General features: G+C 32.8%; 2 protein-coding genes across 6 annotated transcripts; one reads left to right on the forward strand and one right to left on the reverse strand.

The window, feature by feature from the left end:
• Positions 1-1,575: 1,575 nt before the first annotated feature.
• Positions 1,576-2,943, forward strand: LOC129905570 (uncharacterized). The gene has a single exon (XM_055981068.1). It carries the CDS (start codon positions 1,636-1,638, stop codon positions 2,917-2,919), a length of 1,284 nt encoding a protein of 427 aa, XP_055837043.1. The 5' UTR covers positions 1,576-1,635; the 3' UTR covers positions 2,920-2,943.
• Positions 2,944-4,662: 1,719 nt separating this feature from the next.
• Positions 4,663-17,302, reverse strand: LOC129918173 (vigilin). 5 transcript variants are annotated; one of them, XM_055998583.1, is made up of 5 exons: positions 17,242-17,302; positions 16,634-16,710; positions 9,401-9,481; positions 9,188-9,333; positions 4,663-9,124 (listed from the first exon to the last, which is right to left on the reverse strand). In XM_055998583.1, the coding sequence occupies exons 3-5, from the start codon at positions 9,429-9,431 to the stop codon at positions 5,615-5,617; spliced, it is 3,687 nt and encodes a 1,228-aa protein (XP_055854558.1). In that variant the 5' UTR covers positions 9,432-9,481; positions 16,634-16,710; positions 17,242-17,302; the 3' UTR covers positions 4,663-5,614. The 5 variants fall into 5 exon arrangements, with proteins under 5 accessions (XP_055854558.1, XP_055854525.1, XP_055854535.1 ...); XM_055998550.1 differs by having other exon boundaries at positions 9,188-9,336; XM_055998560.1 differs by having other exon boundaries at positions 9,188-9,336; positions 16,634-16,707; positions 17,242-17,288.
• Between the last annotated feature and the right edge of the window lie 6,324 nt (positions 17,303-23,626).

Consider the following 23,626-nt stretch of genomic DNA (forward strand, 5'->3'; position numbering starts at 1 on the left):
GTACGCAGCTGGAGCGAAACGAAATTTTCCATACAAAAATTCGATAACGAAATCTTGAACGAAAAAATTCGTTTGGCTTTTCGTTTTTCAGCACGCAGCTCTAGCGAAAAATTGGAGAGTTTTCACTCATTTGTCACTTACTTTTTACTGTCCTGTGCATTTTTCTTGACGCAGCCCAACTAGCACAACAGCTTCTATAAATTGAAATCTCGTAGGTTCTACTTTGTATACAGCTTGTATTGAGCTTGCTTCAGAATTTAACTGCTTATAGAAGTTCGGACTTGTTTAACAACTTCTAATAAGTTGTTTAAATACGTTTAAAGAAACTTAAACGAAAAAAACTTGTTTTTCTTACTAGCCTGTTTAATGAATTTATAGAAGCTTTACAGAAATTACCAAGTTTTGTATTTGATTTTTGATTTTGATATTAAATAATCAAGCTCGGACACTTTTTGGTTTTGACATTGAATAATTTAGCTCGGACATTTTTTTTGCTATTTGAACTGATTAAGTTTTTGATTTCATTAATGAATATACTAGGATGGCCGAGTGGGTAGAGTGGTGGACTACCACCAAGCAGATACGAAGTTCGATTCCTGGGTGTGGTAAAAAAATTATATACTTTTAAAATTATTATTAATAGATATACTAAAAACTAATGGAATGTTATATATAATATCAGATCAAAAGCTAAAATCCATGATTTAAAACCAGTTAAAAAAGAATTCTTTTTTGTTTTTGTAGTTTTTTTTTTATTTCGATAAGACATGTATTAAAGAGATATACAGGCTCTTCCGAAGCTATCTGTCAAATCTCAAAGCTTCGGTAGAGCTTCGGTAAAGCTTCGTTTAAGATCCTTATAGAGGGTCAAATTTGTATAACGTTCTCCTTTTTCCATGCCCAACAACTTTACTAAAGTTTAAAAGAAGCTGAAATGTAGCTTTTGTAGTACCTTAACCGAAGCTGAAATGTTAGTTGGGAGGGCAGTGTTGACGGTTTTTTCACTTTTAATTCATTTATTTCTTGCTTTAAAAATTATTTTCTGTTGATTTTTCTTGATTTTAAATTAATTTGGAATTTTTTATTTTGACTTTGACAGAATACTCGATGATATTTTTTCGTTAGCATTTTCGTTGTCAACTTGAAAATTTTTCGTTTCGCATCAGCAGCATACTAGGCTTAAATACAAATTTAAGCAGAGTTGTTTAAAGACGAATTAAATATTAAAGCAAGCTATCCTGGGTATCATGGTAAATATGGAAACCAAACTGTCAAGATCATACAAAATTTTTGCACATTAACCATTTAACAACGTTAACCAGTTTTATCCAGAGTTTACACAGTTTCATGAATACCTCTACTGAGTTTGGTTTGCGGAGAATAATTATCTACTCATGAGTCATGAGTAGTATATTACCTACAAAGGGAACATAGCTTATAGTGGAGACTTTTTCCATCATCTGAATAAAAGCTCATCTAGAGCTCTAATAATAAATTTTTCTCTATCTTGCACATAGAGGCGCTAGTGTTGCAAACATTTTATATGCATTTCAAAAAATAGTTGTTGAAAAAAAAAATTGTTTACTAAACAAAAGTTTTTTGTTTTTTTAATAAATTTAAACAAAATCAAAAGCAATGACTGCTGAAATAAACTTAAAACTACTTTCTGGTGGTAAAGTAATTCTAGCCGATTGTTTAGGATATGAAAGTGAATTATTTATCCCCATAATTATAAATAATCGAATTGTTCTTCAAAATGCTGCCGTATCAAGACGATGTTGCAATAAAAATCAGTTTGAACCTAAAAATCTAATCAAAAGAAATCAAACTACCAATGATTTTATTAAAATACAACCTATCTCTCAGCAAATACCATTGGCAAATAGTACACCAACTCAGAAAATAAAACTAAAAAAAGAAAACACAAAAAACACATTTAATTCATATTCTTTTCCTTCAAATGGAAGCAATTTTATTTCTGATTCTTGTCAATTGAATTTGCCAAAAGAACTAATTGTTAAACCTATACGCAGACTCCAACAAACAATAGCAAGAGTAGCTCCTACATATTCTACTAATCTTTCTCAGTCTTGTCGAGACACTTCCAATCTCGAGAATAGTTACCCTACACCCGACATTGTACGACGAGCTCCAATACAAACTGCTAACGAAACTATCCCTTTGCCACAATATCCACAAGTGACAGAACTTAAAATTGTCCGATTGCACAGAGTAAATACTCCAAATACGCCTAAAAATCTAGGAAAGATCGTGAGATCAAAGACACCATCGGCAAACACTTCCAGTCCACAACGCATTCTACGAAATTTGTCAAACGTTTCAAGTTTTGGAACCCCGCCAAGTCTTCAACAAACAAAATCATTTAACTACGGGTCACCAAATCAATCATTTCTTGCCAGAAGAATTAAAACTCCCGAAAGTGCAATTAAATGGCGAAAATGTATTACACCAAAAAGAACTTATATTCGTCATAGCAATGGACAACAGACATTAGTCAGAACCACTGAACTGAAACCACTTCAGTTGACTAAAAATGGCAAATTTATTGATAGTTATCGATATCCTATCAAAATGGAAAAACGAACTATAATTAAAAAGCGCAAGTTGATTATTGATAATGAATTAAAAATTACTCCAAGAAAGTTTAAGAAACAACTTACAAATACTGAGGATTTGAATGGATGTAAATCGCAATTGCCAAAGAGTAGGAGACACTTTCATCTGTCTCACATGACGGCGTTTGATTTATTGACTAATTCTAATTTTTATCCGAAAATCGGTAATAAACTTAATACAATGTTTCGTCAAGGTTGTGTTAATAGGAGTGCAGAAACTATTGTTAAATATAAACAACTAACTAAGGGGATACCTTTAATGGAAGAATCAACATACTCATAATTTTTTTTATTTTTGTTTTTGTTAAATTAAATTAGTTTATTAAAAATTGTATAAAAAAAATGATTTTGTTTTGTTTAATTTTTTATATTATGTTTTCTTGTTTGTAATCACTAGATTTGTTTTTTGTATCACTCCAAAGCCACCTGTGCGGCCGGTAATAGCGATCAGGAAAATGAACCAAAATCGATAATAAACGCTATTTCATGCGATTAAAAAATTTCATGCGATAGAAAATTACTGAAAGAATATACTTTACAAGGAATATATTTAATCGGCATTATCACGAATTGCATTCGTATGGGAATTTGTCTACGACTCCCGAAAAAACAACTATTCTTAATTAAAAATGTATTTCTTTATTTTACTGGTCCAAGTCATCAGGAAAATACAAACATTCATATTTTACAATAAATGTTCAACTGAAGTATTTTTTTTTTTTTTGAAAACCTTAAATGATTTTTGGTCGATTAGTGTCATGTTTGCTTGAAATTGCACCAATTTATAGTGTTTTCCTTATTTTCAACTAAAATGTCAGACACTGGTGTGGGATGGAAAATGGGGCTATTTTTACAACTTTTGCGGGTTTGTATTAGCTAAAACAATCACAGATGCAATCTAATTGAGCTTGCAGCTCGAAATGTTATGAAATCATTTACTCTTTATTACACTACTTCTTCTCTCCACTTGAAGGTATGATGAATTAACCAAATATTTTGTTTTCTCAACTACTAAAGCTTAATGAAATGTATTACATTCGAAATGAGGTTCTGAAAGCAAAAGCATTCAAATATGGAAAATCTATTTGCCTTAGTTTTTTAGAAGCTCTAACTTTTCAGATATTCTCAATTTTCACATTTTGATATGTGTTTGTGATCACTGCAAAAGTGATTTTCCTCCTTCTATCGAGATAGAATACTCAACGATTAACTTTGATTGATCCTAATTTAAAAAAAATTGGCAGGAGGGATAAATTATTCAAAGTGAAAAGTTTTGAAAAGAAATGTCTTCCCATATAAAAAAATAAAACTACGACCTTCGAGAATACAAGCAATACCACAATATTAATTCAAAAAGTGATTCTTTGAGATTGCGATTAAAAAGTTTTCTTTTTAGGAACTGCATTTGCATACAATTTTGTTTTCTAACCATTTGAAAAACACGTGATTAATGAAGCAACTTTATACAATGGAGCATTAAATCCACTTAATTTGGTTCAATCGACAAATTCCAAAAATCTAAGGCCGAAAAAATACATTTTAAAAAATTTCCTCCAAATTCATCGAGGCTTGCATAAAAAGAATTTACTTACCTGTTAATTTTTGATGATAAGCTCAGCAGTTATTTGTGGTTTTAAATCCAATAACTAGTGTTCACTTTTGTACTTGCCAGTTTTTAGTTTCTCCTTACATGTGCATCAAGTCTTGACGACTATAAATTTGGATAACATTCTCCTTACATGTGCATCAAGTCTTGACGACGATAAATTTGGATAACATTATTTATATCTTCGTCCATGAAAATAGTGTTTTATTTACTTTTTCATTTTATTTTATTGATATAAAAAATCTGTTGAATTGTCCTCATAACAAATGTCTTTTGCAGTCACAATCAAAATGATAATAATTATTTAATTATTGATATATATATTTTTTTTATAATAGTTTTATTTTGTTTCAAACAAAGATTTCTTTTTTTTATTATTATATAATTTTTTTTTTGTAATTTTTAATTTATTTTAAATCATTTTGTTTAATTTTAATTTATTGTATAGTTTTTTTTTGTTTCATTTTTTATTATGTGGTGTTTTATTTAAATTTTTTTTTTCTCATACTCTCACATTCGGAATAGGAAAATAGATATTTTACATTATAACGAATTTTTATCAATTACTTTTTTTTGCATTTTTTTTGTTTTGTTTTTTCTCTTCTTTTTAAAATAATATTTTAAAAAAAATCAGTTGAAGAAGGAAAACCAATCGATTTTTGACGTAACCTCGCAGGAGCATGAAAACTATAATAATTGTAGAATATTATCGTGTTTTTTGTTTTTAACTTTTTATACTTTTTGTTTTAATAGAAAAAAGTTTTTTTTTTTTTAATTTTTTTTTTTCATATATATTTGTATATATTATATAATAAATTGTATATCATTTTTTAAATTACATTACTAAACTTGTGTTTTCGTATATAAATTTCGTTTAGATAAAATTATTTTTTTTTTTAACTTAATGAAGAAATATAATTTTTATTTTTTTTATTAACTTAACATTAAGATTGACAAACTAAGAAGAAGAAATAAAGGATTGGGATTTATTACTTTTTTTTTTGGAAAGAAAAACATATTTTTTTTTAATATAACGTAAAAAATTGCACAAAATTTGAAAATTAAAAAAAGAAAAAGAAAGAAAAACAAATATATAAAAAAAACATTTAATTTCGTGACAAACTGTTGGCGGAGTATCTGGATTCAAGACGAAGGAGAAAAAATCATGATTGAGAGGTGCAAAACCGACCGGCATTTCTTTTTCTAGTATTTCTAGCGAACTCTTGAACTCTTTTGAAAGAACGAATTTCGTATATATTTTTTACGGGCTTTGTTGTTGTTGTTTTGTGTGGTGTATATTAGTATGTTTGAGGTTATTGGGATAGGAAGTGGGGAGCAGGGGGGAGAGGTAGAGGGAAATGAGGATAGATTTTTAGCCCTTAGGTCCCCAAGCTGAAGATACAGGAGCTGGTGCACCAAAGTCAGGAAAATCTTCCTGTGATTGAGTATTTGGAGCTGCTCCTTTGTTTCCACGTTCCCACGGCGCATCCTTAAGGATGAAGCCATTCTCGGTGGCGGTATTGTTGCCAAATATGGCATTTGTACCGGTGTTGGACGGTGGTGGGAGTGTGTCGACAAAATTGCTAATGTATTCCTCAGCGACAGACAGGATGTGCTCCTTGGCATTTTCTACATCCTCTTCCTTGCCAATAATTGTGACCGCATCTTTGTTGGCATCGGTGGCTGTTGGGAACCTAACATCAACCTTATAGTCTTCGATGATGGCGCGAATGTTTCGTCCACGATGACCAATAATGTGCGAGTGCACTCGTTGATCAATTTCAACAACCTCCTTGTACAGATCGTCCAAATCATGGACCATCTTTAAAATGGCATCGCGAGCGGCTTCGGCATTGGCTTCATAACCAACAATTGAAATGACATGCTGGTTGTCGTCGACGCGTTTTGGCAGCGAAATATTTACGTCGTAATCAGCACGAAGCTTATTGATGACGGCACCTTTGCGTCCGATAATCTTCGGGTGATAGACAGGGTCGACTTCGATCTTCAGTTCGAAAGAACGCAATTCACGATCCTTGCGATCGCCTTCGAGTTCCTCGACCTTTGCAAGCAATGCTTCCTTTGCCTCGGCAACATGATTAGGAGTACCAGTGATTTTAATCTGATCTAATTGGGACTCTGGTGGAGCCAATTCGATGTGTACGTCGTAGCGACTCATAAACTCACGCACATTGCTTCCCTTCTGACCGATTATCAAACGGTGAAGGTCGAAGGGCACGCTTATCTCCTCGGTAATAGGAATAAGATTAATCAATGCCTGTTTGGCGGCATCGCACTTCTCAACACGACCTGTAATTCGGATGATGTCACAATGACGAACCACCTCGTCGCCACCATTGAACATGCCTTCGACTGGCTCGGTAGCTTCACGGTCAGGGAACTTAATTTGTACATCGTACTCGGATGTTACATTTTGCACCTTGGCACCACGAGCGCCCATAATGGTACGATGCAACCTTTGTGGAATGACGACTTCAATAGTTACCTGTGCCTCTAGATCGGCTACAATCTCTTGAATTCGTTGTTTGGCTGCTTCAATGCAGTCCTTGGCACCTTTAAGTGTTACACGGTCGCTATCGACTCCTGGTCTTGGGAAAGAAATCATAACACCACCGCACTCTTCCGAAATACGATGAAGAATCTCTCCTCTCTTGGCAACAAAATGTTTATGGTATTTGGGATCGACGGCAATCTCACCCTCAAACACCTGATCAATATCCTTGATTATTGCTTCTAGCTGCTCCTTGGCTGCTTGAACACTTTCCTCCTTTCCAATGATGGTAATAACTTCCTTGTCTTCATCATCATTATTGGGGAAAATGATGCGAGCTCCAGTAGAATCGCGGATCTTTCGAATTGAAGCTCCATTCTTGCCGATAAGGAATTTATGATGTTGTTGTTTGGCACGTACTTCAGCAGTGAATGAAGCCAACTGGCGTTCGCTAGCCAATTCCAAAAGTTGACTCTTGGCCTTCTCAACATCGTCTTTTGGCCCACGGATAGTTACCTTATCGCTCTTCGATTCGCTGGTTGGGAACTTAATCGATACACCACCGCATTCCTCCATAATGGCAGAGATCAACTTGCCACCAGCTCCAATCAAAGAGTTGTAGAATTTTGGCGATATCTGAACGTCCTCGGTAACAATGTCCGACAATTCATTTTGGATTTTCTGAATACGATCTCTAGCTTCGATAACATTCTCTTTCTTGCCAGTAATCAAGATGACTTCATTGGTATCACCCTCATCTGGAAGATCGATCTTAGTTTGAGTTTCATCACGAATCTTCTTGATGTTTGCTCCACCCTTGCCAATGATGAATTTGTGGAATTGCTTAAAGATTGGCACCTCGATGATATGCGAGGATTCTTGAATCTCCTTGACCAGCTTCATAAGATCCTTGTAACATTTGTCAACCTCGTCTTTGGGTCCACGAAGCTTGACAATGTCGGTATTCTCGTTTGGTGACGGAATCACAATAGTCACCTGACGGTAGCGGTCCTTGATTTCACGAATCTTCTCACCCTTGGATCCAATAATAGAACGATGCAGACGACGATCGATAATGACATCCTTGGATTTTTCATTTTCCAACTTGTCGATTTTTTCCTGTAGTTCGAGTTGGGCTTGAGCAACTCCCTCTTTGGGTCCCTCGATACGGATGTTGTTTGTACCCTCACGTTCTTCAATATTAATGTTTACATTCAGTTCGTCCTTAAGGCGGTTCACATTGGCGCCAGCTTTGCCAATAATGTGCTTGTAGTAGCTTGGGTTCACGGTCATCACAACAAAGGTATAGTTTTCCAAATAGTTTTTAATAATGTTATCGAGGTAAGCAGCAGCCCTTTCGACGCGTTCTGGATCGCCTTCGAGCTTGATCTTGTTGTCCAAGTAGTTGACATTTACATTGGGGCAATCAATTTCGAGCTCTTTCATGTTGGCACCTTTTTTACCAATGACATACCTGTGAATCCAGTTGGGTGCATCCATTTCAAAGGATTTCACCGAATTGGCTTTTTCATAGACTACGGTTAAGGCATTACCCAAGGCGCATTGGGGACCGCGCAGCGTGATTGTTTCGACGGGCGAATCAGATGGTGGCATTTCAACAGAGACACCGGTAAGTTGGAAGATCTCTTGAATGGTGGATCCTTTGGGACCGATTACGTAGCGATGTTGTGCTTTGGCTACTTCAACGCTTACAGTGGAGCACTTCTTTTCCATCTCCTTGTAAATTGCCTCTACTTTAGCCTTGGCTGCCATAACACAATCCTTTTCACCGGCAATAACAATTTCATCCTTTTGTACGTTTTGTGGTGGCACATTGATCTTGGCGCCAGTTTCTTCGCACAACTTGATGAGATTTTCATTGCTTGGTCCCACAATGAAGGGATGATAGATTTTGGGAACAGAAATTCTCTCAAATGTCCTCTTGAAGTACTCCTGAGACATGGTGCAAATTTCATGTTCGGCTTTCTCAATGCCTTCCTTTGTTCCCGAAATGGTAATGGTGTCACTTTCTTCACCAATATTGGGCACATTGATTTTGGTCGCTGTCAAACGCTCAAGTTCACGTAGACGGTCTCCCTTTTTGCCTAAGATAAGACCATGGTGTTCCTTGGGGATGGCAATTGTTTTGCTGGCCTGAGTTTGGAAATGAATGAGAATTTTGCGACGTGCATCGAGAACTTCGCTTGGCTTGCCTTTAATTAAAAAGGTTAGCGATTGGTTTTTGCCACTCGATATCTCAATATTGGCTCCGGTTTCCTTGGTAATATTTTGGCAAATACGCTTTGATTCTCCTTCGCCGAATTTTTCAGATTCGGTGGATTTTCTTTCCTCGCCGGGTACGTGCAATACCTAAAATGAACAAAACATTTAAAATAGAGAGCAAAATTTAAAAAAATAATGATTAGAACATACTTGAGCTACAACCGAGCTGCCAACACGCATACTTGCTGGTGTTGCTTGACTTGGCATTGGGGCCGAAGTATTTTGGGGTAAAGCCGGGAAAAGATCATCATAGCTAAATGCTGGGGTTGTTTCCTGGGGTTGAACAGTTTCGTTCACTACTGAAAAATTTTAAATACAATTCATGAGAAGAAAGAAAAGATTTTTAAGAAGTAAAGGACATACCGTTAGATTCATCCATCGCTGCTGCTTGCATTACTTATAAAAAAGAAGAGTCCTTTTTCGTTCCAAGTCGTTACAGTACCACTAGAAAAAAAAAAAACAAAAAACAAGATATACAAATTAATAAAGAAGCAAAATATTTAAGTATGTTTTTGTTTGAACAACTGATAATCACTCAAAGGGATCTGATTATATTTTTAATACAAGCAAACGTTTAGGAACTAGAAAGTTAAATGTGAATGTTTGGCTATGAAATGAGAAGAGCTGAAAAGGGAATCGTTTGATCTTGTGCGACTAAAGAACAAGTCTCTGTACTTGACGGTCCTCGCGACACTCATTTCTCTTGGAGGACAGTATCACGGAAAAATTATGTTAAGACAATTATAACATCCGACTGTTCAATAAATCGCGAAGAAGAGGCAGGCCCAAAAACATAAAGAAAAAACAAATGCAACGACAACAGCATTCAGTTGGCCTCAGACATGAAACAATTCAAAACCGGGAGGACTGTCGCGTTTCCTGATATCACCTGGCGAACCCAAAATGTGGAGCCATAATTTTAAGCAGTAAATTGGGAGAGTTGTGGTCCCGTTTGAGATCAGGGTTGTCGTCGATAATGGAGAAGAATGTTCTAATTTATATACACTTCCGCTCAAATTTAATGTAAAAATATATTTATTTTATACCAGAGTATCTTGGCTCTTTTCTCAGATGAGACAAAAGTCAGCTTAAATTTAAGGGATGGAATGAAATGTTTGTGAAGAAGACTTGGAAAGAGATTTGATGAAGTATGTCTGTGAATACGCGAAGATTTTAGAGGTGGGTTATACATTTTACTGGGATAAAATCTGTTTTTGCAACACGTAAGGAGCTAGTGAGATTAACTAGACCTGCGTTAAAACTTCGAGGATAGGAGACATGTGGTGTGAGTCAGCCCTAGAATTGGTTCACAGTTTATTCTAATGCACGAGCTCATAGTGCTAGAGTGGTTTCAGAATATTTTCAAGAAATCCTGATTTAATTTCAATAGACAAGTTTGAAAAATGCGGTAGAGACGCTTTCGCCAGCGAAATTCACCTCCACAGTCTTGATCGACTAAAAACTACGGTAAAAGAAGACTCGGAGAGTATTTTACAACAACAATATTTTAAGCTCGCTTAAAAACTACATGCTAATTAAACTAACTAAAACCTGAAGGTCAAGCAGATTCAGATTCAGGACATCGAAATACATAATTCTAGGTAGGTCTAGTTCGTTTAACCCGCGATTTTATGTTTTTCGTGTGCCGGTGGCGGTGTAATGAATCCACTTTTTTCAGTGATATACAAACATAAATGCAAATAACTCGTTAAACCGCATTTATAAAAAAAAAAAAAAAAAATGCAAAGCAAAATGTTACTTGACAACTTTCAATATAACCAGTTCAAATGATCAATAAGTATAAAACCTTTGAAATAAAGGTAGGCTTTTTTTTTTTTTTTTTGAAAACTAACCAATTAGTTAAATGGAACGGAAATACCAAATGAATTTTTAATCTAATACAATCTCTTCATTATAGAGAGAGAAATAAAAGTTGTGTTTAAACACCCAAGCTGATTTCTTGCTGATAACAGTAAAATCATTCATTGATTGATTTGTATAATTGCTGATTGATATTCATTTACTTTACATACTTTGTTTCATAAAAATCAATGTCGATATTCTTGCATTCATAAATGGTCTAGAAATAGAGCATTAATGTAATAGAGCTATCCGAATAGGGCTACTCCTATGTGAAATTTGATACATGTTCCTTGAATTTGATTTTCAATAAGCTTCTGAATAAGCAAATCAAATGTAGGATATGTACACGACATCGTTAACTTCCAGGAAAGCTTTCTTGTATACAGATTGAACTCTTCCGAACTGGTATGCTAGTTGGAAACACTAAATGGTGATTGAGAAAATTTTTCACATCGTTATCATGACAGCACCTTTAACCAACCTGTCTTGTTAGATAACAGCAATTATTTTGAGGCACCAAAAATTGGAGAAAACTGTATAAAAACCAAGTGGCTCTTTGTATTCTATAAAGTGAAAAATAATAATTCTCTAACAGATGGGAAATTTACAATTTGCATTAATTTCTTGAATTTTGTGTGGAATAATTTGTTGTTCAAAATTATCTTAATTTGCATTTTGTATTTATTTGTTATTCATAAATTTAAGAAAATTTGCATTCTTCCCAAAATTTGGCTTATCTTGCATGAATGTGTTTGTATTGACTTTTGTTCATAATGTGAAACATTATTATGATCAACCAATCTCGACATCTTCATAGAAAAAGTTGAATCAAGATTTTTGTTCATGGAATGAACGGTACTGTACTTTTCTGCGCAGTGCTCAAGTTCATTAAATACACCTACATACATACATGGTAACAATCAAACACGCTTCTAAAGTAAAATCAGCATGCCACGAAATATAAAAAATTTATCAGTATTGCACAAATAAAATATGAAAACCTTGAAGTTGCTTAAAACTTCCTCAAAGAATAAAAAATAAAGTATTTATTTTTTTTAACTGGCATGTGTTGTAAGCACTTGAACAAATATTTGCTGATCTATTCAATTCAGTTTCAAAATATGATGAAAATAAAAACAAAATAGATTAAACATAGAAACAAAAAAAAAGTATACCTACATACTTCAAACTGCCACATAGAGATAAGTTTTTGTTTTTTTTATATTTTCAATTTTGTCGATTCTGTTAAAGCCATTAATTTGATGAATTCGTTTGAACCACATTCTCAAAAAAAAAATAAAAAAAAAAAATGTTTCATTAAAAAATCAAACAGGCACAAAATATATGACCTCTGTTATCAGCTTTTATTTTTCGAGAACAGAACAGATATGATTTACATTGGAAATGTATTTTAGTTAAAGTACTCATTAGTGCTATCTTATCAGTTATTATATTAACAATGTTCAATCACAGTCAAAAATTCTTTTTTTTTTTATTCTTTTTATTTTTCTAATGAAAATGCTTTAAAAATTGAATTTAAGAGCGTTTTAAAATCTAGATAATTTTATTCATTATTGTATCTTCAATTTGAATCATTGAGTTTGTAAAATCATCGAAATATGTATACAAATATTTCATGCAACAAATCGACTCTCTCAGATTTTATTTGAAATTTATTGATGTTGACAAATTCTTCTACTTTGCAAACAAGAAAAAAAAAGTTCAAGGCTATACCTGCAGTTACCTTGAAATCATTGAACAAAAGTAGTTCATCATCAAAAGAGCATAAATTGTGGAATGAATTACAACGAAAATAACTCAATAAGTTTTAGGAAATGGTTGGGAAAAGTATTTCATGTAAATATTTTTTCAAGGATATCCAGAAAGAAATATAAGAATACAAAAAATAATCACCTAAGTGGAATACACTATTTTCAAAGGAATTACTCCATGGGAAGATTACTAACAGCAAATTTTGTAAGAATGCCAATCAGGAAAATTTAATAATACTTCTTAAGGATAAATCTAAATCAAACAAATAACGTTGTTAAATAATAATCTTAAATAATATTTGGTTCAGACTGCGAGCCTTTAGCTTTCTTGGTCTAAAAATCAACTTCTAATTCGTTTTCCTTCACTCTATCGAGAGTAGCATTTGAGTTTGTATTTATTTTTTTACTTTTTAAGACTTTATTCCTTCATAGTACAAAAATTGAAAAAATGCTTTACTCCAGATTAATTTTAGTACTACGGAATACTTTGGTTATATACATGAACTTGCACGCACAATAACGTATTTGTTTTAGCGTTTGTCATTGTTTATTTTTGAAAAGCTTTTTTCATATAGAAAGATGAAATCAAAATCTACCCTCATTTACGTTCAATCACTCTAGAAAATATTGTAAATCCGGAGTATACCTCAGAACTCGCTTACGTACAGTTTTAATGGAAAATGTAAATTTTCTGATAGCAGAACTCCGCTGAAATTCTTGACTAAATTTTAGAATTTTTTGAGGAACATTAAGCACGACCAGCGTACTAGGATTTACTCTTAAATTTTGAATGATTTGATATAGGCACGTACTAAAACTCACATCTCAGAACATAATTTATGGACTCGTCAATATCTTCGACAAATGGTTTGAACGAACACTTTGAAAAGTTTTTTTCTTACACTATCCCGAAAATTTTAAAACAGCATAAGTAACGAAAGACAAATCACCTAAAAGGCTGATAAATGCAACATATAATATTGTATAAACCTTCTGATGGCCACTATTAACTTGAATAAATCGAATAATCGAATATATTTTAGTTACTTAGCAACGTTGAAATTTTATACGTGTTAGCCAAAGAAGAACTTATCTCGTGTGAACTGTGAAGAGGCCCATTCAATTTAATACATTCCCATTGTAAGTTCGATGAACCTTCTACTAATATTAAAAAAAAAAACCAACCAGTTTCGAAATTGTATGCTTTCTATTTGTTTTTAACATTTTTTATGGAAACAAAACTTTACTCAAGTAGTAAGGGCACGTGTTGACACAGGAATACATATCAATATAATAGCACAAAATATTATATGAAAGTAAATTATGTATGTCAGAAAAAAAAAACGTGTTTAAACATGTTTCATGCGTCAGAAGATAGGTAGGTTTATCTACTTTTGTGACATGATCTCGGTTTTGAACTAAACATTATTGTTTTGATATTTTCGTTTATAACCGTTAACTATACCAACAATTGAATTTATGACTCTCCCAATATTTAATCTTGGATAAGGTAGCTCATTACCCAAAATTGTTGCTTGAGGAACTACTTTTAAAATCTCAAAAAAGAAAAAAGTTATTTGGCAATAGATACATCCTTGTTTTTCAAATATGGCAGTACCAGCTTATCCGAAGAAAACAAAAAATTAAATTGTTTTAATAGCAGCTTACGAATGAGAGTTGAGTGGTCAATTGCGTCGAAGGCTTTTGAAAAATCGAGCAGAACCAAGAATCTTACCTTATTGTCATTGCTTGGCTTATATTTTTAGTCACATTCATGAGGGCAGTAAAACAGCTATGTTTTGGACGAAACCCAGATTGAAAAAGGTGTACGCGTATTTGATCTGTTTTTATTTGTCTTATGTATTACTGTTTCAAAAACCTTGGAGACAAAAAAAATTATAGATATGTATATGATGAAAGTCCTTAGCTTGGTACTGGAACTATCTTGGCTTTCTTCCAGAGAGTTTTAAAAATTTCAGTTGTAAATACACAACTGAATATAAAAGTTATGTAAGTCAAAATAATTGGAAGTACAGCCTTCACAAAAGTAGGATAAATATATGTATGTATATCATCAAGTCCGACTGCATTTGATTTAACTACCATAAAACTTTCAACCACATCAGTAACATCAATTAAAGTGAATTTGAAAATAATTTCCGATGCAGAAGAATTATCTACTTCTTAATTGGGTATTCCATAAAGATTTAAGGGGATGATGCAGTCAGATATGTAAAAATTTCGTATTGAAGTTATTAATATTGATGTTATATCTTCATAACGTCGGAATTTACATTCCAATTTTCTACACCCAAAACCTGTTTCAAACATTCCCAAAAGTAACAAATTGTTTGATTATTTTTTAAAAACCTGCCAACATTGCCTGCATAAAAACTAATTTTTAAATTAAAAATGAAGCAGGGCAATGAGCTTTACAGAGATAAACTCATTAAAGTGTTTGATAACAAACCACAAAAATTACATAACAAGTCCAAATTAAAACTCAGATAAAACTAAGTAGAGGTACCTCGAAAGTTACAAAAAAATCCAACTACATAGTATTCATTAAAAACAATAAGTAGAACACAAAAAAAAAAAATATCAAGAATTTCTCCAACGGGTTTCATTTCATTTCACTACTTAGGTGAGGTATTGAAAGAATTGAAATGCAAAAAAAAAAAAAAAAAAACCAATGATTAATAATAAAACTACAAGAAAATCAGGTTTATACAAAAACTTTGAAGCTAGTCATCACCTCAACATCTCTTCCAATTCTCAACCTCAACACAACACAAAAACAGAATCAGCAGAGGAAAAAAAGAAGTTTTGCAAATTCAGAAAAAATAAATACAAAAAATAACAACACAACCATCATCTCTTCTGCCAGTGGCACTAGAGTGTCAACGGAAGACACACAGCCGGTAAAATGTTTACTTGCTGCTCACTTCTCTGATCATTTTGTTATATATGCCAATATGCTGTGAGACTCTAATTTTGATGTGCATACGTGTATCTTTTTCTATCCCATTTACTCTATCGTAATGTACTATGACTATGTTGGAATGGAGGAACTTGGCCCGTCCACTTAATGACCTAATTTAGAAAATTGTTTGATAACCGATATAATAATGTTGTGAATCACATGTACTATCCACAGCAGCAGCTAACAGTGCTCACTAAGCTGCGGGTGCAACATACAATTCAACATTCCATTTCCACTCTCTCGCAGAGTAAGTATAGGAGAAAGAACACAAGAATACTTTCGAAAGAAATCAAATTAAACATAAAAAAAAGAAAAATTATAAAATAATGGAAGAAGAAAACGCGGCCAATAGCCCCACATCGCCCAGCACCGACACCGAGCGCCGCACCAACTACAAGTAGATAGACAGTAGAGTGCACAGGCACAGAACAACCAAACAGAAAACAGTACAGAACAGATGTGGCGATGTGGGGTTGGGGGAAACTTGCGGACGTCGACGTGTCGTCGTTCGTTCGCTTCATTTTGCCGAAAGAGGATGAAAGGTGCAACATTTTCTATTCTATTATTGTGCCACAAGTGGAAGCGAGATACTCATAGCTCACATCACATTCATAAGCTAGAACATATTTTTTTGACATTTTCAAACTTTTTATTAGTTTTTTTTCTAATTTTTTTTACTCCATGATTCCCCTGTCCCCAAATTATCAACGATCTACAACAAAACGGATACGTAAATGTAGATGAAGAGTAAAAGAATTGAAGGCGGCAGAGAAGGTGTAAGCAGAGAGTTGGAAAGGGGGGAGAGAAACAGAACAGAGAAGTAGGCTGACTGACACGGAGAGATGATAGACAAAACTACCTACGACGACGACGACGTCGATATGAAATGGCTATTTTTGTTGGTTATGTGAATGAGCACGTTGTACAATATTTTTTTTTCTTTTTCTATTTTTTAATTCAATAAAAAAAATTACTTACTGTACTGTAAATCCAAAAAATCCGGCCTATTTATCTGCTACCGTATAATCCAGTTTGAGAGCTTGGCGTGTCTTCTTCTGGAAAAGAATTTTTACTTTTTTGTTAGAACTAAAAAAAATGTGTTTATTTTAAAAGTTTGTAATGTTCCTTAATTTTTCAAATTCCAAGTAAAAAGAAAACCCCGTAAAATTTGGTATTATTTTGAGAGGAAAAGAAAGATTTTTTTTGGAAAATTTCTTTCCGGTTTAACACGCTCCTTTCACACACACACACACACAACAACAAGCACACACAGCAAATCACTTTTTAATTTCTTTTTTTTTTTTACTTCGTTTTTTGATTTCCAAAAAAAATAAAAATGAAGTGTGAAAAAATTCTCTATTTTTTGATATATTTCACGTTTACAAAAACATTATTTGGTCGAGTAGAGAGAAATTGTGGTGAATTAGAATGTTTTTTTAACAACACACTTAGAACTATGGTGTTTTATAATTACTTTAATGGTAAAGGGAAAAGTAAAAAATTTTCTTTTCTTTTTTAGTTGGATTTGAAAAAATATGGAAAATCGCACCCCTATACTATAATAGAAAAAAAAACTACGTACGTACCGACTTCCAAGTGTTAAATGATGTCGTCGACGATGGAAAAAAGTTTGGCATATCACCGACTTTCTCCTATTTTTCGTAGTCGACGTAGGCAAGTGAAGTTGGGTGTGATAGGTATTAATTGAATTTGATGTGCAGATGGCGCTGGCAAATAGGTGAAGCGTTCTGAGATGAATTTACTAAGGCCGTGCTCATACTTGGTTAAATTTTATAAAAGAGAATGCTCAACAAAAATTCTGGGGTCGAAACCTTAAAGGCTTGGCCACACCGGAGGGTACGCGGTAGAGGTACAGGTAACGGTACGGGTATTTGTATACAAAAAATTCCAAACTGACACATCAACGTTCGGGTGTGGAATTTTTTTAATACAAATATCGTTGCCGCTACCCGTACCGCTACCGCGTACCCTCCGGTGTGGCCAAGCCTTAAAGGCTTGGCCACACCGGAGGGTATGCGGTATAGCGGTAACGATATTTGTACTAAAAAAATTCCACACCTGAACGTTGATGTGTCAGTTTGGAATTTTTTTCATACAAGTACCCTCACCGCTACCCGTACCGCTACCGCATACCCTCCAGTGTGGCCAAGCCTTAAGGGATATAATAGGGGTATTCACGCTCTGGTGCAACAGGGCTAGTAAAAATGTAAAATTTTATTTTTTTACAATAGATCGTGAACGCCCCTATTCTTATCTATAGTAAATATTGAAGCATGAATGATGTTTTTTTTTTCTCCACTGTTGCTTCTTCTTTTTTTCCATTTTTTATAATTTAATTCTTTGTTTTGTTCGGGTTAATTAATTTTCACTAATTATTTTACATCAAAAGAAACTAAATTACGGGACATGAGTAGCGACAACCATTATAAACAGAATAAAAAAGACAAACTGTTTATCATGGGCGACGCGACGGTGAGCTGCCATCTGTCAAAAATAATTTTACTCCATTGTATTGCAATAGGGTTAGGGTATAGCAAAAGTGCCCAACTAACATTTCAGCTTCGGTTAAGGTATTACAAAAGCTACATTTCAGCTTCTTTTAAACTTTAGTAAGGTTGTTGGGCATGGAAAAAGGAGAACGTTACACAAGTTTGACTCTCTATAAGGATCTTAAACGAAGCTTTACCGAAGCTCTACCGAAGCTTTGAGATTTGACAGATAGCTTCGGAACAGCCTGTATAGCTCTTTAATACATGTCTTATCGAAATTAAAAAAAAAAAAAACAACTACAAAAACCAAAAAGAATTCTTTTTTATCAGGTTTTAAATCATGAATTTTATCTTTTGACCTGATATTATATATAACATTATATTAGTATTTAGTTTATCTATTAATAATAATTTGAAAAGTGGATAATTTTTTTACCACACCCAGGAATCGAACTTCGTATCTGATTGGTAGTAGTCCATCACTCTACCCACTCGGCCATCCTAGTATATTCATTAATGAAATCAAAAACTTAATCAGTTCAAATAGTAGAAATGTCAAAGAAAAAAATGTCCGAGCTAAATTATTCAATGTCAAAACCAAAAAGTGTCCGAGCTAGATTATTCAATATCAAAACCAAAAATTAAATAAAAACTTGGTAATTTCTGTAAAGCCTCTATAAATTCACTAAGCAAGCTTATCCGAAAAACAAGCTTTCTTCGTTTAAGTTTCTTTAACAGTATTTAAACAACTTATTAGAAGTTGTTAAACAAGTCCGAACTTCTATAAGCGATTAAATTCTGAAGCAAGCTCAATACAAGCTGTATACAAAGCAGAACCTGCGAGATCTCAATTTATAGAAGCTGTTGTGCTAGTTGGGTGCAAGACCATTGTAAAATTTCAATCCATATATTTTGTTGTTGTAGTGTTGTAAGATTTTACACTTTTGCAATGATACTAGACCAGTTGCATCGGATCGTGAATACCCCTAATATATGGAGTGCTTGTGCTGTTAGTTCCGTGAAGCTTTTATAGAGGGCTCTAGTTTCTTTAAGTTTTTCGATGAGTGCATGCCTCCATTTTATTTTCATTTGATGGCTGTCATCAATAAGCGTGTTTATTTACAGCTGCGGAACCGGACTCGCACTGAAAAACGAAGGCAGCGACCCCTATCCATGTATATGGCGTTACAATGTATTAGGTATAGGAACAAGCACTCCATATATTAGGTGTGTTTTTTTGTTAATCTATATAGATTTTGTGCAAAAAAACGACATCGAGATTTTTTAAATCAAAACAATTTACGTGTTAAAAGGTGTGTTTTTTTGTTTATCTATATAGATTTTGTGCAAAAAAACGACATCGGGATTTTTGAAATCCATGCAAACATTTGGCACCACTGTTCATATACTTTGGCAGCTGTCTGTCAAAAATGTTGCTTTTGTTTTTTTTTTTATTTTAACTCCGAAGTGGGAAGGCCATTACATCCATGTTGGATGCAAACAAAAATTTTCATATGGCCATGGCATCCATGTTGGATTCAAAAAAATTGTTTTTTTCACAAAAAACCAAAAATTATCTGTATATTCTTAGCTACATTTTAAGACCATGACCATTAACATTGGTTGCGTCGTTCTTGTGTTATAAGCGTTTGAAGGTAGCCATATTGAATTTTTTTTCGATTTTTTAAAAATAAAATGTGAAAACTTTTTTATTTTTATTTCTAATTTTTCGAAAAAACTTTGTTAATTTTATATACATATCTGTTCAACAATCTTATCAGGATCCATTTAAGACTTTTATCTGAAAAGTGCATTGCGTATATCTCGAGATATTTACATTTCAATGCAACCATGTCAAACAAATTTTTGATTATTTTTTTCTATGAGAGTTTTTTTCAAACCTCGTTTTCTACGCTTTTTTTTTTTTTGTTAATATTTTCAGATATTTTTGTATGAACACAACAAATAAAGTACCTTGGTACTACTGTTTTTATCGAGAGAAAGTAAAATCTGGATAATTATCTGGATTTTTCAAAAATCTATACAGATAAAGTTTTTGTTGTTTTTAACACGTAAATTGTTTTGATTTCAAAAATCTCGATGTCGTTTTTTTGCACAAAATCTATATAGATAAACAAAAAAACACACCTAAAAACAACAAAAACTTTATCTGTATAGATTTTTGAAAAATCCAGATAATTATCCAGATTTTACTTTCTCTCGATAAAAACAGTAGTGCCAAGGTACTTTATTTGTTGTGTTCATACAGAAATATCTGAAAATATTAACAAAAAAAAAAAAACAGCGGAGAAAACGAGGTTTGAAAAAAACTCTCATAGAAAAAAATAATCAAAAATTTGTTTGACATGGTTGCATTGAAATGTTAATATCTCGAGATGTACGCAATGCACTTTTCAGATAAAAGTCTTAAATGGATCCTGATAAGATTGTTGAACAGATATGTATATAAAATTACCAAAGTTTTTTCGAAAAATTAGAAATAAAAATAAAAAAGTTTTCACATTTGATTTTTAAAAAATCGAAAAAAAAAATTCAATATGGCTACCTTCAAACGCTTATAACACAAGAACTACGCTACTAATGTTAATGGCCATGGTCTTAAAATGTAGCTAAGAATATACATATAATTTTTGGTTTTTTGTGAAAAAAAATTTTTTTTGAATCCAACATGGATGCCATGGCCACATGAAAATTTTTGTTTGCATCCAATATGGATGTAATGGCCTTCCCACTTCGGAGTTAAAATAAAAAAAAAAAAAAAACAACATTTTTGATAGAAAGCTGCCAAAGTATATGTACAGTGGTGCCAAATGTTTGCATGGATTTCAAAAATCTCGATGTCGTTTTTTTGCACAAAATCTATATAGATAAACAAAAAAACACAGCTATTATATCCTCTAAGGTCGAAACACTCATAGCCAGTTTCACCAAACGCTTTTAAATATTTATTGCTTTGTTAAATTTTAAAATGGCATTTATCGGTTGCACCAACAAATATTAGTTTTAAAGCTATAAGCCTGGTACGCTGCTCGCGCTAAATTTTAGCTCCCATACAAATTATCGAAAATTTTTAGCCGAGATAAAATGGATCCCATACAAGTTATCGATAACTTGTATGGGAATTTTATTTCAGCTAAATTTTAGCGCGAGCAGCGTACCAGGCTATAACTAAAATTACCTAAAAAATGAAAAAGTGGAAATTTTACAAATAAAGTAAATTTTTTATATTTCTTTCTAGCACTATTTGGTTTTGGAAAAAAACTAAAAAAAATGTTTTTTTAAACCAAAAATTAAGCTTTCTGCATCATTATTTTTAATTTTGTGTTGGAAAAACTGTCACAAAATGAGTTTGAAAATTTTCACTTTTTGACGGTTATTCTGAAAATACATTTGCTGTACCTAGTTTAGGCAATTTTGTCTGTGAAGTCAAAATGGCTCTAATTTTAACTCTAATTAATATAATTTAATGGGAATGAACTTTTATATTATACCTAAATAGTTTTATTGCGATTCGATCTGTGTACTCAGTTTAATTTTTTTGAAAAAGAGGGTTATTCCGTTTTGGAGCTGAGCGCCTCAATTTATTCTATGTCAAAACCAAAAAAATGTCCAAACTAGGTTATTTTCAAAATCAAAAAACAAATACAAAATTTGGTAATTTCTGAAAAGCTTCTATAAGCGGATTAACCGAATCTTATCCGAAAACCTTAGAGGATATAATATATTTAGTGCTTGTGCTGTTAGTTCCGTGAAGCTTTTAGCTGCTTCCTTTGGAAATATTTATCTACTTTTTAGTACTTAAAACTACTTTGAACTACTTTTGCTATACTGAAAAAGTAGTTTAAACCAGCTTTAAGTACTAAAAAGTAGATAAATATTTCCAAAGAAACACAGCTTTTATAGAGGGCTTAGCTGTGTGTCACGGGTTTATTTAAACAACTTCTTAGAATTTGTTAAAAAAATTTGAATTTCTATTTATCCAAAGAAGCAAGCTCTTTACAAGCTACTACTCCCTGAGAGATTTTAATTTACAGAAACTGCCAGCATCATTTTTTAATTGCTTGTGTTTGTGCGTATAAAAAAAATAAAACAACAACAAATGTTCAGACAAATGTCAAACAGAGGAGTGTGTGAAAGTACGTGTGCTTGTATGCGTGAATCTTGATAAAAATCCAGATTCAGATTCTTGAATCTCAGATTCATTTTTTTGTCATTTTTTTGAATCTCAAGACGCAAATAGATCATGGAATCTGAGATTTTTACACTATTTCCCCTCTTCACCCCCCCCTTTCAGCTGTTAGATTCACGAATCTCATTCTGAGATTCGTCAATAGAAAACGACATGAGATTCAAGAATCTGAATCTGGATTTTTAGCAAGATTCACACATACAAACACACGCACTTTCACACACACTCCTCTGTTTGACATTTCGCTGCCTCAAAACTATAATGTTCTATGTCGAAGAAATGGAAAAAAATGACTTTTTTATATTAAAATTTTCGTCTTTTCAATGGCTACAAGACTGTGTCCACAAAAATTTTAGTTTTGGCTTAATACAATATTTATGGCCAAAACAAATATTAAATTTTCGGATATAATGGCTTATACTCAGTACTATAAAGTTCTTAGTTGACATAGAACAATTTGCCTCATTTGAACCCCATACAAAAATGACTACTTTTAAGTTACATAGAACATTTTACATTTAAAAATTAGCTGCCGGACTCCAAAATAAAATCCTTTAAAGCAATATTGAAAGGTCATGCGGCAAGTCGATTATGGCTTTTTTGAAAAAGTTACTGACAGTAATCAGCAATAGTTTGTAAGTAAGGTTCACTTGAATGTTTATTTAAATAATTGCTGTGTAATTATATTTTTTTGCTAATTTCTTGGTAAATACTAATTTGAAATCTTTGAACTTGCTTGGACATAATGCACTTCATTAAATTTATGGTTAAAAAAAAAAAAAAAACAACAAAAAGCTTAAAAAGCAATATAATTACTCCAAAAATATTAGGGATATTCACGATCCGATGCAACTGGTCTAGTATCATTGCAAAAGTGCAAAAGTGTAAAATCTTACAACACTACAACAACAAAATATATGGATTGAAATTTTACAATGGTCTTGCACATTTGCTATACCCTAACCCTATTGCAAAATAAAAATACAATGGAGTAAAATTATTTTTGACAGATGGCAGCTCACCGTTCGCTTCGCCCATGATAAACAGTTTGTCTTTTTATTCTGTTTATAATGGTTATCGCTACTCATGTCCCGTAATTTAGTTTCTTTTGATGTAAAATAATAAGTGAAAATTAATTAACCCGAACAAAACAAAGAATTAAATTATAAAAAATGGAAAAAAGAAGAAGCAACGGTGGAGGAAAAATAAACATCATTCATGCTTCAATATTTACTATAGATAAGAAGAGGG

Source organism: Episyrphus balteatus, chromosome 1, assembly GCF_945859705.1.
Source record: "Episyrphus balteatus chromosome 1, idEpiBalt1.1, whole genome shotgun sequence".
Lineage (NCBI taxonomy): Eukaryota > Metazoa > Arthropoda > Insecta > Diptera > Syrphidae > Episyrphus > Episyrphus balteatus.